The sequence below is a fragment of the Panthera onca genome, chromosome E2 (assembly GCF_046562875.1).
Source record: "Panthera onca isolate mPanOnc1 chromosome E2, mPanOnc1 haplotype 2, whole genome shotgun sequence".
Classification (NCBI taxonomy): domain Eukaryota; kingdom Metazoa; phylum Chordata; class Mammalia; order Carnivora; family Felidae; genus Panthera; species Panthera onca.
The window spans coordinates 1,449,985-1,464,537 of record NC_138353.1 but is presented as its reverse complement, the minus strand read 5'-3'; the positions used below and the strand labels follow the sequence as shown (position 1 = coordinate 1,464,537).

Genomic DNA, 14,553 nt, shown 5'->3' with positions numbered 1-14,553 from the left:
TGAACGCTAAAGAGACAAATGGAGAAAACACAGAACAGTCGGGATACAGAGAGCGGCTGGCAGCTCTCTCCCCGATGTGTACTGTGCATCTCAGATACGTAAATACACCCCCCACAGCACAGTTTCCCTGTTCATTTTCACCATCTAGGCAAGCCTTTCAAAATAGTGTCTCTCTTTCTCCAAGCAGTTAATAGCCTCGTTTTCAAGTATAAAAAAGACAAAAACCTGAGTGTGGCCAGATTCAAGCAGAGCCATAAGCGTAGCTTCATTCTCTGGCTTTTCAGATTTCACGTTCTGGCAAACTTCCTTAAGATCTCAACTTTCCTTTTTTTTTTTTTTTTTTTTTTTTTTTTTTTTTTTTAATGTGAACAAGTTATGTCTTCCCAGCTGTATTTCTGCTACTCTCTTTGAATAACTGATCATTATTAATACCTTTCAGTAATTTCCGTTTCACAAGTGTTTTTCACAGATGATTTCGACGTCCTGTAAGGACACCAGTGGTAAAATTTCAGGTGAAATGAGAATCACTTCCCAGCAAGGACAGGAGAGTGGATCCGTCACCTTTGTCTGTAGGACAGGCTGCTCCTTTCTTACAGGTGCCTCGACTTACGGAAGGGGCCACACCGTCCTGGCAGGAGATGGCGTGTATTAAGTTACTATTCTTTCCAGATTTCAGATTCTTAATCTGAAATTGAAAAATGTCTCAGAAGCAGTAGTATTTGAAGAACTGTGTTACTCACTGGGTTCAAACACAACCAGTGACTGACTGCACAGGTAGGAAAGAGGTTTTTCCAGGAAACCGAGGCAGAGCTTGGCCCTTTCTCCCCACCTGGGTGATGCCCCATCATGCTTCCCCCACCTTCCCTTCCATGGCTCTGTCCGAAGCCTTTTCTTTCTTGTCCTGGGACAAATACAAGGCTCATTAAAACAGACTCCAGAGATTCAGCCTGTATTTGAAAAGCGACGAGGTAGTTGGCAGCGCTGAGTGGACCCGTTGTCCTGATGTGGTGTGTCCCTTTGCATTGTAGCTTTTGGGAACCTCCCTTGCATCGTAGCATATGAAGTAACAGGTCCCTAACCTTTCTGTGACTGCCGGACTGTGCGCCGAGAAATCTGGGTCCGTCCCCTTTAAAAGCAGGCGAAGACACCTCCCCCCCCTCCCCCGCCCCTCCTTCGGAGCAGCGGAACTCCAATTCCCAGCGCCCCCCACTAGCCTCCGGCACTTCGTCCGCTAGCTGGGAGGAGGGCGTTAATCTGCGCGGCGGGTTGGTGGTGGCGGCGGATAACCACATTACCCATAAGTCTGCGGTGCGCGTCGGCGGCGGCTGAGCCAATGAAGACACGAGAGGGTGACGTTGGCATGCGTGCGCACTGGGTGGGGGGCGAGACTTCCGGCGTCCACTCTCGGTGTCGTTTTAGTTGCTCTCGGTTTCACGGGTTCAGGGCTTCTCAGGTGCTTGGTTGGCGCAGAGGTGACGGAGTGGGAGGGCGCGGAGAGAGTCGCTGTCCTCATCGCTGAGGCGGCTGCGAGGCGTCCTCGCCCCCGTCCGGTCGCCCGCCGCGTCCCGCCCCGCTCTTCCCACTGGTCGGAGGCCGAAGCCGCGCCGGTGAAGCCGGCGCAGGTGGGTGCTGCGACCCCCGGGCCCTCGGCCGCCCGCCCCGCCCCTCCTCTCCCCGCCCGCTCGGCTCCCCGCAGTCAGGCCCCCGGGGCGGGAGCGGAGGGCGTCCTGGTTCGGGGTCCCGGTCCCGCAGGGGCTCCTGAGTCGGGGCCCAGGGGTCGGGGCGGAGTGTCGCCTGCAGGGGCGGCGTGCGCGGCTGGGATCTTCCGGGGTCAGGGGTCCAGGGCGGGGGTGGGAGGTGCGCGCCCAGAGATCGGTTAGGCTAGGGGAGAGCAGGACGGGGAGGCTGCTGAGGAACCACCCCGGGCAGTCATGGTGGAGGTTGGGCCAGGGCGGTGGCCGTGGAGGGAGATGCGAGGAGATTCTGCAGAGTCGGGCAACAGAGCCGACGGGGTTTCCTGCTGCGTCGCCTGTAGCTGTGAGCACAAGTGGGGAGTGAAGGACCAGGTCAGGGCTTCCTTGCCTGAACATCTGAGAGAACGGAGGTGGGGAAGCGAGCCCAGCGGGCAGGTTTCGGGGAGATCTTGAGTTCGGTTTGGACATGTTGATGCTGAGATATCTGAGGGTGGAGACGTGACGTGGGTCCGTAGAAGTGAGGGTCTGGAGGACGGGGAAGGGAGCTGGGCTGGAGCTGTCCAAGGTGTGGAGGGTGTGCACTGCTCCAGAGCCTGGCCTGAGGACCTGACCAAGGAGGGAGTCTTAAGATGATTTCAGATGATGAGGAAGTTGAGGGCTGAGAGTTGGCGGGTAGGGCATGGGAAGCAGGCGTTGGCATCCCTGATGCTTCCTCCGGAAAAGAGATTTGCTGTAGGAGAGATCCTTCTGCATCTCTAGGAAGGGAGGCCTTGGTGGGGTGAGGAACTGCCCTTCGGTGGAGCAGTGTGTGTACCGGTGTAGAGTCTACACCTGTGGGTTCAGCCGACCCTCAGGACTACTCTCTGTGGAGCAAGGGAAATGTCCTCCAGGCTGATGGAGTGGCGGGGTCCCACACAGGGCATGCTTGTCAGCCCTACCCCTCAGGGCCAGTGGGATGAGCCGCTGTCCGGTCCAGGGCCTCCAACAAGCCCCCTTCTGAGGATTAAGTAGCAGCAGTTCTTGTCGCTGTGTGGACCAGCGGCTTGTCTGCGTACCCAACCTTTTCCTACAACTGGCCAACGTAAGAATGTATAAAAAATTTGTTGACTTAAGCACTAATTAATATTCTAAATATGTATGGGGCACTTGGGTGGCTCAGTCGGTTAAGCATCCAACTTCGGCTCACGTCATGATCTCGCGGTTTGTAAGTTCTAGCCCGTGTCCGGCTCTGTACTGACAGCTCGGACCCTGCAGCCTGCTTTGGATTGTGTCTCGCTCTCTCTCCTCCCCTCCCCTGCTCACTCTCTCTCTCTCTGTCTCTAAACAAAACATGAAAAAAATTCTTCTAAATATGTATACATGGGTAGATAATTAGAAATGAACCTATTCAACAAGTTAAACTTATGCAAACACTTCGTAATTTATTTGAGATTAATTTTAATCTGTTTACAGTATAAAGTTTGATGTACATTTCCTGAAATCATAAAAAGCAGTAAACATAAAGACCTTAAATTTCAAAATCCTAGCACTTCATTTGCCCTGAAAATCCACAAAACTGGATTCTATGGACAGTAAGATCTGTTACATAGTATGTACTCCTGACGTTTCGGTACCAATATGAACCCAATGAGGTCGAAAGCATTCTTATCCCCATAAGCTCTTTTCCCCCTTAGGCTCAGGGATGCTCAGGGTTTCCCATGGATGCTCAGTTACCCCATCCATAAGAGGCAACCTGTTTTGAGGAGCTGAACTTAGACCATGAGGCTGAGATCACTTTGCTCCAGGGCAGGGCACAGCTGGTGGTCCAGCTCAGTTTATAAGATCCTTCCATGGTTACCCATTTTTCATGGTCTCCTGTCTCCTTCCCATAGGGTCCCATGGCGGTGGCAGAAATGCTTATGGACCCCGTGCAGGTGAGTGGAGGGTGTTGCACCTTTCAGCCATCCCGATTGTCACCCAGGTAGTTTTGGCATGCTGTGTATATGCCCCCAGGGAGTGGCAGTGTCCTGTCACAGGAGCCTTCTCCTGTCCTCACTCTCTTGAGCCTGAGGACCATGTGCTTCCCTCAGGCCCGGGATCCTACATTTGGTATTAGATTGTATGTGGAGGAGTTCCCGTTTCTAACAAGTGATGTGGTAAGACGTGGCAGGGAATCCTGGCTGCAGGATTCAGAATGTTCACATGCCTGTAGGTGCGACTTAGCTGGGATGTTGGAGAAACTACAGGTCTCTCATACCTGGTAAGAATGGGAAGCCAGGTTGGGGGTAGGTAGGGGTGCACGGGTACCAGACCTTCAGTGACAGCTGGGGTTTGGGGTCTCCAATCTGAGGTTGGTGGGAAGCAGGGAAGGTTTGAAACAGAAGAGGAAGGTGGTGTGACCCCAATTTTAGCAGGCTCCCTTTGCGGAGTGGAAAACACAGGGGGGAGGGGGTGTGGGTGCAGGTAGGGAGGCCCGGGCGACAGTGCGGGTGAGTGTTATGGCTACATGGGACTGGTGGCTGTGGAAATAGAGGAGTCGCTGGTTTCTGGGTGTATTTTGAATCAGGGCTGCTCATATTTTGTGACGGAGAGACTCGGGGAGATGAGGAGGTGGGATAGAGGGAAGGGTTGGGGTGCCCCGGGTTTTTGGCCTTGTTTGCAAGGATGGGTGCTTCAACTAAAATGGAGGAAGTCAGCTGTATGAGGACTTTCCAGGTAGAATGTGAAGACTCCATTTTTCTCTAGTCTCAGATATTCCAGGGGCCCCAAGGGGAGGGGTCACGTGGGCACTTTGACACGGAGGTCTGGAGCTCCGGGGGTAGATTCAGGTTGGAGGCAGCCGCAGTGTGGGGGCTGGGCGTGGGCTCGGAGGAGCTGTGGACCAGCTCCGGGAGGTAGCATCGCTAGGTCGTGGAGGCGATGCCATTAGGGGAGCAGGGATGGGACAAAGGGTGTGGCCTGAGTATGGGGTTCCTTGATTGGGCACCTGGGAGGGGTTCCAGGCCCCCTAAAGCTGAGGAATCCGAGTGTCTGTGTGTGAGTGTGTGTGAGAGACAGAGACAGAACAGAGAGGGAGAGATGGTGGGGTGGGAGCGAGAAAGTCTTCTGAGACCGGCGTGCACGTGAGCTAGATGTTAAGGGGGCGGTGGATCAGCTTGAAGAGCTGCCAGACCTAACGTGGGTGGGTGTGTGGGTGCGACATGAGTGTCCCTGGCCTTCAAAGGAGACGGGGAGGTTCTGACTGCTTACGGGACAGTTGGTTACGGGGCGGTGGGTGGAATAGAGAAGGTGCAGGGGCTGAAGGTATGTGAGGTCCTCACGTGGGCAGGGTGGCTGAGGATGAAGCAAGAAGCAGGGCCTGGCAGGGGGACCTTTAAAGCAAGGCTGGAGGCTGGCCTGGCGCTGGGGGACCTGGGGACTCCCTGTGTTCAGGGGCAGAACTGGGCCTGAATTGGATCCTGGATGCATCTCCATGCACTGCCTGGGTTCCATGTGCAGAATGGCCTCTGGGGAAGTGAAGGAAATGCCAGCGTGGGCCCGGGGTGTCTGGGGGGTGTCTGTGGAGGGGTCAGCGTCGGGAGGGAGAGGAGTCCCAGGAGCGATATGCAGGTGAAGAGGAGTGTGGATAGCTCCAGGTGCTTAAGGGAAAGGGACGAGTCCGAGTTCACTGGGGAGTCGGACCCGGGGAACCCCAGGGAAACTGGCCAGCGGGAGATGGGGAGAGGCCCACATCGCTGAGCCCACAGGCTACGTGGGGTCTTCCTCCCTTCATGCCGTGCTCTGAACACAGCGATCAGTGGTGACGAGAGCAGGCGCCAGTGCCGCCAGCAGTTGGTGAGTCTTCGACGTTGGGAAGTCGGGGAGGAGGGTGAGCGGGGATGGCTGTGTGGGGGGAGGACCGAAGGTCCAGGGGAGAGAAGTGTATCAGGAATGGCACTCACAGGATTTCAGTTCACGGAAGCGGGCGAGCGATGACGTGGAGACCGATGACGCTGAAAGGTTTTTTATTCTATTTGTCGAGGAGGCTGTAACACAGGGCCACACGGGAGCATCAGATTTGGTTAGGAGGCGTAACCACCAGCAAAGGGAATCATTTTAGCAGAGTTTATTTGACTTTGTGGGAGAAATGCAGGAAGGGTAGGGCGAACAGCTTAGGGATGGCTATTCTTTTTTTAAAATTTTCTTTTTTTTTTTTCAACGTTTTTTTTTTGTTTGTTTTTTTTTTGTTTGTTTTTTTATTTTTGGGACAGAGAGAGACAGAGCATGAACGGGGGAGGGGCAGAGAGAGAGGGAGACAGAATCGGAAACAGGCTCCAGGCTCCGAGCCATCAGCCCAGAGCCCGACGCGGGGCTCGAACTCACGGACCGCGAGATCGTGACCTGGCTGAAGTCGGACGCTTAACCGACTGCGCCACCCAGGCGCCCCAGGGATGGCTATTCTGTATAATTTTAGTGTATCTGGGGTAGAAGAGATGGCCCTGGTTGTCTGGTACCTGGCCCTGGTTGATTTAGGGCGGGGGGCGGGGGTGGTGTTGACTTGTGTGAGTCAGTGAAGGAGGGGGCTCAGAGTGTGGGCTCTGGGTATCAGAGGAGATGCAAACAGATTTGACCGTCAGTTTAGCCCTGTAGTTAGTGGATGGCCAATAGATAAATGCAGAATTCTCAGGACACAGTCAACATAAGAAGCTGTTCATGAGCCAAACCGATCCACTTCTGGCAGAGCCGCGTGGTCTTTGAGGACGTGGCCATACACTTCTCCCAGGAAGAGTGGGGCCTCCTTGATGGAGCTCAGAGACTCCTGTACCGTGCTGTGATGATGGAGAACTTGGCGCTTCTGTCCTCCCTAGGTAAGGCCCTCACACTGAGCCCCGCGTCTTGGGCTGGGCTCTGTTCTGCCCCTTTTCCCCAGGGGTAGCTCTGTCCTTCCCACAAGACCAAGGGTCCTTCTTCCTCTCCCGGTCTCCTGGCAGGACTGGGCTGTGTGCCCTGCACCCGCTCCTCCCCAGCAGGTCCCAGGGCTCAGAAGTCAGAGATGTTCACGTTTGTCTGAGAGATCCCTCAGACCTGGCTTGTCCCTGATGTGGTCACTTAGTCTAGATGCTTGGAACCGTGGTGCCCCAGGCTTTCCCCCTTCCTCCTGCTGACATTTCTTGGGTCCTCCTGCCTGTGCCAGGAATGGCAGGCACCAACCTAGTTACTAATTTGAGGGCACACTGGGTTGTTTCTACAGTGTGTCCTGTGAAGTTCTTGGAATTTTAAGATGTCAGATGTCCTGTGTTGAGTTGCTCTGGTCGTGTGCTGGCCATTCCTTTTCCTTTCTTTCACTGAGGACTGGCCTGTATCAGGTGCCACATCAGTGCTCACCTTGAGCCATGGGGAGGACCCTGGGTACCTAATAGGCCGGCATTACTACATCAGTGGCAAGAGGCACTCAAAAGCACGTGGCCCTGGTGCCATGGGGCTGGGGAAAGATGTGTGTCAGAGCTGGCAATCTGTCCTTTGTCCACCATCGTTTGGTGTCAGGACAGGCCGGACTTCATTTCTTTTCTTTTCTTTTTTTTTTAACATTTATTTATTTTTGAGAGAGAGAGAAACAGAGTGCGAGCAGGGCAGGGAGAGGGGGAGACACAGAATCCGAAGCAGGGTCCAGGCTCTGAGCTGTCAGCACAGAGCCCGACACTGGCTCAAACCCATGAAGTGCAAAATCATGAACTGAACTGAAGTTGAACACTTAGCCAACTGAGCCAACCAGGCGCCCCACCAGACCTCATTTCTACCTTTTCTTTCCCATTTTCACTTCTACTCTGAATTCTGATCCCCTTTCTGCCACAATCCAACACCTGTTAGCCTTCACCTCTAATTCTGTCTCATCACTGCCTTCACAGGCTCTCCAACATCCGACTGTATGTAGGATATTGTGAGGTCTGTGTGTATCCTTAAATAGTTTTGAATTACAGTGTCTCTGTTGTGGTTAGGTAGGTATTTCTAGTCTGTCTACCGTTTCCTACACAGTGCTCACCAGTCACCAGCAGACATAGCCCTTTGCCCAGGAGTGACCTGAATCCCTGCCTCCCCTCCCTACACACCACCTGCTGTGTTTTAAGTGTTTGTGCTCTCACCCCCCACCACTGATTCCTGTGTTGCAAATCTCGTGCCCAGCGTGGTGGTGTTAGGAGATGGCGCCCCCGGTCGTGAGGGCAGAGCTCTCATGGGTGGAGTTAGTGCCCTTGTAGAAGAGACCCCACCGTCCCCTCAGCCCCTTGAGCTATGTGAGGACACAGTGAGAAGTTGGCAGCCCGGAAGAGGACCCTCACCCCACCATGCCGGCACCCTGATCCAGCCTCCAGAACTGTGAGAGATAAATTGCTATTGTTTATAATAAGCCACCCAGTCTGTGGTGTTTTGTCATAGTAGCCCACATGGACTGAGACAGCCCCCCTCCCTTGTGTCCTTCCCCAGAGTCAGGGCTGTCCCATCGTGGGCGCTGGCCAGGCTGAGCTCTGCACAGCGGGCCTTCCTCTCACCGTCTCGAGGCCCCTTGGCCCATGAGCAGTCCCATGGCTTCATTCGTGGTTGTGTCCGACACGAATTCCCGATGAGGCTGTCTTATCCCAAAGTCGGCCTGCGATTGACCAGCATTTCTCTGCTTACAGGTTGTTGGCATGGAGCACAGGACGAGGAGGCATCACCGGTCAGGACTCCAAAGCCAGACTCTTCCGTCCAGGAGGCCCAGTGTGAGAAAGACATGTTGCCCTCGGCTGAGCAGGATGGAATGTACTCTGATCAGGAACTATATATTTGTGGGGCAAACGAAAAGGAATGGATTGAAGACCAGTTTTCTAGAAGGGAGGAGGGGAGGCCTTCCTCTGCAACGAACGACAGTGTTCACGTGGCAGAGAGTAGCTGCACGTGCTGCAAAGACGGAAAGGACTTTCCGGCCGGCATAGGCCTGCCCCAGCACCTGACCCCTCGCAGTGCATTGAAACCACACAGGGACCCCGAGTGCGGGGAGGCCTTTGAAAGCGGACAGAGTGATTACAAGCGCATTCAGTGTGGGAAGGCCTTCAGGCAAAAACAGGTACTTGGTGAGCACCAGAAAATCCACACTGGAGTAAGACCTTACGAGTGCAGCAAATGTGGGATGGCCTTCACTAGAAAGTTCCACCTTGTTCAGCACCAGAAAATCCACACTGGAGAAAGGCCTTTTAAGTGCAGTGAATGTGGGAAATTCTTTCGGTACAACTCCACACTCGTTAGTCACCAGAGAGTTCACACTGGATTAAGCCCTTATGAATGTAGCAAATGTGGGGAATTCTTTAAGTACAATGCCAACTTCATGAAACATCAGAAACTTCACAATGGAGAAAGGCCTTATGAATGTAGAGAATGTGGGAAATTCTTTAGGTACAACTATAGACTCATACGACACGAGAGGGTTCATACTGGAGAAAGGCCTTATGAATGCAGCGAATGTGGGAAATTTTTCAGGTACAGCTCCACGTTCATTAGGCATCAGAGAGTTCACACTGCAGAAAAGCCTTATGAGTGCAATGAATGTGGCAAGTTCTTTAGGTACAATTCCACACTCATCAAACATCAGAGGGTTCACACTGGAGAAAGGCCTTATGAGTGCAGGGAATGTGGGAAATTCTTTAGGTACACCTCTACGCTCATTAGACATCAAAGAGTTCACACTGGAGAAAGGCCTTATGAGTGCAGCTTGTGTGGGGAATTCTTTAGGTACAAGTCCAAACTCATGAAACATTGGCAAAATCACACTGGAGAAAGGCCTTATGAGTGCAGCGAGTGTGGGAAATCCTTTAGGTACCACTGCAGACTCATTAGACATAAGAGGGTTCACACTGGAGAAAGGCCTTATGAGTGCAGCGTGTGTGGGAAGTTCTTTCGGTACAACTCCAACCTTATTAAACACTGGAGAAATCACACTGGAGAGAGGCCTTATGAGTGCAGCGAATGCGGGAAAGCCTTTAGCCACAAGCATATACTTGTTGAGCATCAGAAGATCCACACTGGAGAAAGGCCGTATGAGTGTGGCAAATGTCAGAAGGCCTTCATTAGAAAGTCCCATCTCGTTCATCACCAGAAAATCCACAATGAAGACAGATCTATGAGCACCATAAATGTGGAGAAGGCTTTAGATACAACTCCAACCCATTAGCGGAGAATTACACTCGTAAAGCAACTTGTAAATGTAAATGCAGAGAATATGGTGAATCTTTTAGGTACCACTTTAAACTCGTTACCCTGGAGAAGCACCTTAGAAGTACAGTAAAACCTTGGTTTGAGAGTATAATTCCTTCCAGAAACATGCTTACAACCCGGAGCACCCATCTATCAAAGCGAATTTCAAGAACCACTGGCCCAGTTGTGATCATGGGATGTTCGGCGTCACTTACTACTTGTATTGCGAGACACAGCTCATTTATCAAGTTAACATTCATGAGAAATATTTGCTCGTCTTGAGCAATAGTTGCAGAACAAGTTACTCACAATCCAAGGTTTTGCTGGGTAGTGAACGTGGGAACTTGTTTTGGTGCAGTTCGCCATTCATTAGACATCAAGAGGTCACTGGGGAAGACCTTGGAGTGTAGTCAGTGTGGTCTTCAGGTGCAACTCCAGCCCCATTCCACTTCAGAGAATTCACAATGGAGGAAGACCTTATCTGTGCAACAAATATGGGCGTTTGTTCATCTAAAAGTCCAACCTCTTGGCCCCAAAAAGTTCACACCAGAGAACATTGCAAAGGGGGAAAGACTTCAGCCAAATACCGGCTCTCATTTATCCCTGGGAACCACTGTAATATAGTTCTTTATTTTACATGTGTGTTGTGCACACCTAGCACAGCTTACCCTGTCTCTGTGCACTTAGTAGTGTTAAAAATTTCACACATTTGTGCAACCTATTTCCAGAATTCCTTTCATCTGGCAAAATTGAAACTAGACCCACGAGACAAGCTTCTACCCGCCACCCACCACACCTGGCAGCTATGTTTTTATACTGTGTCTCTATGGATTTGACTGCTCTGGAGACCTCATGTAAGTGGAATCATACGGTATTTGTCTTTTCGTGACTGGCTTATTTTGCTTAGCATAGTTTCCTCATTTGTCAGCATTTCCTTCTGTTTTGAGAAAGAATCAGAGTTAATAAGATACTGGGAAGGGTGTCAATGGAGTCAGTACAGCTTTGCCAGTTGTGATATTTCGGGAGGAAGAGGAGATCCAGATTTTATATGGTATCTTTATTTCTTAACAGCTTTATGGAGGCATTGACATACGTTAAACTGCATTTATTGAAGGTGTACGATATATTTTCATATAAGTATGCACAATGGGAGCATTGTCAGAGCCATGATAATGAATAATCCATAACCCCTATATATAGTTTTCCATTGGCCCCTTGTACTCTCTCTCTCCCAGTCCTACGCAACTTGCCGTCCCCAGGTGGGCACTGTCATTTGCATTTTCTAGAATTTTATTTAAATAGAATCCTACGCTTACTCTTGTATAGCTGTGTTTACTAAGCGCATATATGTATTTTTAGTATTGTCCATGTTGTGTGTGCAAGCATGGCACTGGATAACCGGCAAGGCTCTGTGTTATGTATTAGAGCTGCACTGTTCATAAACAACAAAGGTGCTAATAATCACTGAGCATAAGAGTTGTTTAGAATGGAAAATGAAGTTTAGATAAAATAAATTTAAATTCAGTTTCATATGAATTCATTATCAATAAAAAATCTTGAACCATCTGAAACACCTTTCTTGGAAAATTCTTGTTTGGCTTCTTTTTTTCTAGTAGTGTCTTTAAGCTATATCTTTGTATCATAAAAGTTTCTAAAGCATTTTAAAAATTTTTTGTGTAAAGTACACATAAAATTTACTATCTTGTCATTTTTAAGTGTTCAGTTCTGTGGTGTATTGGGCTCTCCAGAGAAGCATCAGGGTGTGTGTGTAGAGAGAGGTGTGGGGGGCTGGGAGTGTATATGTGTTTTAAAGAATTAGCTAAAGCATTTGTGATGGCCCGGCAAGTGGAAAATCTACCGAGCAGGCCAACAGGCTGGGGACCACGGAAGAGTTGCAGTTCAGGTCCAAAGGCAGTCTGCTGGTAGGATTTCTTGCTTGAGGTCATCTTTTCATCATGTAATCTTCAAACCAGGTGGCTCATTGAGAAACTTGAACTTTAGAAAGGGTAACAAGCATTATAGAATAGGAAACGGAAAGAAAACAGTTTGGGAGTGATACGTGGGAGGGAGATGATTCAAGACTCCACTCTGTATCTTTCAAACCTCACCATGTACAAAAGAATGCCAAAATTAAGGTAATTATATATAAATTTATGTTTACATTGAAAACTTTGTTTCATAAAGCTCACGACTATGGAACAACTGAAAAAGTGTGACAGGTACATAATGATGATGCCAGAAGGAAAGAAAGACCAAAAGGAATGGAAGTAATGATTGAAACAATAGCGACTGATAATTTCCCCCAAATTTACCCAAATTTAGACATCCAGGTACAGATCCAGGAAGCTAAGAGAACACCAAGCAGGAAAGATGCTAAAAGAAAAAACTACACCCAGAAATAGTATTTTCAAACAACAGATAATAGAGAGAGAGAGAGAGAGAAAAAACAACAACTCTGAAACAAGTCAGAGAAAGGAAACACTTTATTTCTAGAGGAGCAAAGATAACGACATCCAATTTCTCAGAAACCATGTAAGAGTGGAGTGCAGTATTTAAAGTGTTGAGAGAGGAAAAAAAACACAAATCTAGAACTTTGTACCCCGTGAAGTTATCCTTCAAAAGTGGAGAAATAAAGAATTTCTCAAGCGAAAATGGAGAGTTTGTTGCTAGTAGACCTGCCTTGAAAGAAATGTTAAAAGTTCTTTAGAGAGAAAGAAAATGGTATATAGCTCAGAATCTGAGATCTACAACGAAAGGAAGAGCATCAGAAAAGGAAGAAGTGAAGGTAAAATAAGAATTGTCTTGGGGCACCTGGGTGGCTCAGTTGGTTGGACGTCACTTCAACTCGGGTCATGATCTCACAGTCCGTGAGTTCGAGCCCCGCATCGGGCTCTGTGCTGACAGCCCATAGCCTGGAGCCTGCTTCAGATTCTGTGTGTGTGTCTCTCTCTCTGCCCCTCCCCTGCTCATGCTGTTTCTGTCTCAAAAATAAATAACATTTTAAAAAATTAAAAAAAAGAATTGTCTTATTATTAATTATCTAACAGATTACAATTTGTCAAAAAACAGCAACAATGTATTAGAGTATATATGTGTGTGAATATATTAAAATGAATAACAGGAACGATGCAAGGAAGGAGACAGGAATTAGTAATATTTTGTTATATTGAGGCACACACACTCCCTGTGAAATGGTAGTGTTATCTGAAAGTGGATTTAGATTAGCTGTAGATGTATACTGTAAGCTCTAGGGCAACCACCAAAGTAAACAAGTACAACTGTTAAGAAAGGAGAGAAAATGGAATGCATAAAATGCTCAATTAAAACTACAAAAGGGAGGGGTACCTGGGTGCCTTAGTTGGTTAAGCACCTCACTCTTGATTTCAGCTCAAGTCATGATCTCACGTGTGGTGAGTTCAAGCCCTGAGTCCGGCTCTGTGCTGAGCCTGCTTGGATTCTCTGTCTCCCTCCCTCTGCCCCTCCTCTGCTTGCTCTTTATTTCTCTCCCTCTCTCAAAACATAAACATTTTTTTTTTTTTTAACTACAAAAGGGAGAAAATGGGTGGAAGGCAAAAATAGGAACAAAGTACAAGGGCAACAAACAGAAAACAATAACCAATGTGACAGATTATGAATCCAACTATATCAAGACTTACTTTGAATGTCAAAATGCATCAATCAAAAGAAAGATTGTCAGAGTGTATCAAAACCCAAGACTCAACAATTTGTTGTTTACAAGAAACCCACTTTAAATATAAAGACATATCTGTACAGATTAAAAGTATATGGATGAATGAGGCACCTGGGTGTCTCAGTCGGTTAAGCATTCGACTTCAGCCCAGGCCATGATCTCACAGTTAGTGAGTTCAAGCCCCGCTCTCACTCTCACCACTAGTTATTAAACTCACACCCAACAAGAAGAGTAAAGGTGGATCCTGCAAGTCCAGTCCTCTTTACTATCCCATCAGTCGGAAGAAAGATTTCTTCCTCTACTCCCACCCTCAACAGCCCAGCCAATGAGAGGCAGTCATAGCTCAGATGATGAGAATCCATATTTATAACTCCCAGTTTACTCCGATGGACTTTTAGTTTATAACGTCTCCGCCCAACTCCCTTCCTCTGTGAAAGAGAGGTTTCCTTCTTTGTTCTCCAGACTTGCCTATGGCTTTGCCAAATCTTGCTTGTACCAGGTTACAATTCTCAGCTGGTCTCAAACCCATCTTTGGCTGGCAAAAAAACTGGCACTTTTAAGGTTAACAAAAGAAATGGAACATATCTAAGAAATGAAGTATTATCTCAATAAAAGTGTTACTTGGTAGATTGGAACACAGTCTGAACACTGATTATCCAGGCCGGAGAAATATCCCTTCTCCAACTCCCCATCATGCCCTGTCTAGGGTTTTTTTCTTTCTCGTCCCTGACCTTGCATATTGAAGGTCATAAAACAGTTGACATGTATTTGGCAATCAATATGAGTGGCTGCTGATTATTATTATGAAGTTAAAAAGAAAATCACAGACCCAAAGTGGTGCACGTAGGCTGAGTCCTCAAACTGGGGCTTAATACCTAATCTAATTGCAATTTCAACCTCCTCCAGAAATGTAGACTTAACCAGTTAGGAATTTTCTGATCAGTGCTGATGTAGTAATCTGCTACATGGGCCCTCATCCATGCTCCA

General features: G+C 48.9%; 1 protein-coding gene across 2 annotated transcripts; it reads left to right on the top strand.

The window, feature by feature from the left end:
- Positions 1-1,513: 1,513 nt before the first annotated feature.
- Positions 1,514-11,464, top strand: LOC132676276 (uncharacterized). 2 transcript variants are annotated; one of them, XM_078438659.2, is made up of 5 exons: positions 1,514-1,622; positions 2,640-2,775; positions 3,566-3,607; positions 6,394-6,520; positions 8,327-11,464. In XM_078438659.2, exons 3-5 carry the CDS (start codon positions 3,572-3,574, stop codon positions 9,850-9,852), a joined length of 1,689 nt encoding a protein of 562 aa, XP_078294785.1. In that variant the 5' UTR covers positions 1,514-1,622; positions 2,640-2,775; positions 3,566-3,571; the 3' UTR covers positions 9,853-11,464. The 2 variants fall into 2 exon arrangements, with proteins under 2 accessions (XP_078294785.1, XP_078294786.1); XM_078438660.2 differs by lacking the exon at positions 2,640-2,775 and having other exon boundaries at positions 1,515-1,622.
- Positions 11,465-14,553: the final 3,089 nt, after the last annotated feature.

Bases quoted from the DNA above. Each gene is read 5' to 3' on its own strand.
- LOC132676276 (XM_078438659.2), top strand. From the start codon at position 3,572: ATGGCGGTGGCAGAAATGCTTATGGACCCCGTGCAG. The intron at 3,608-6,393 runs GTGAGTGGAGGG...CACTTCTGGCAG, and splicing joins TGCTTATGGACCCCGTGCAG to AGCCGCGTGGTCTTTGAGGA. The intron at 6,521-8,326 runs GTAAGGCCCTCA...CTCTGCTTACAG, and splicing joins GGCGCTTCTGTCCTCCCTAG to GTTGTTGGCATGGAGCACAG.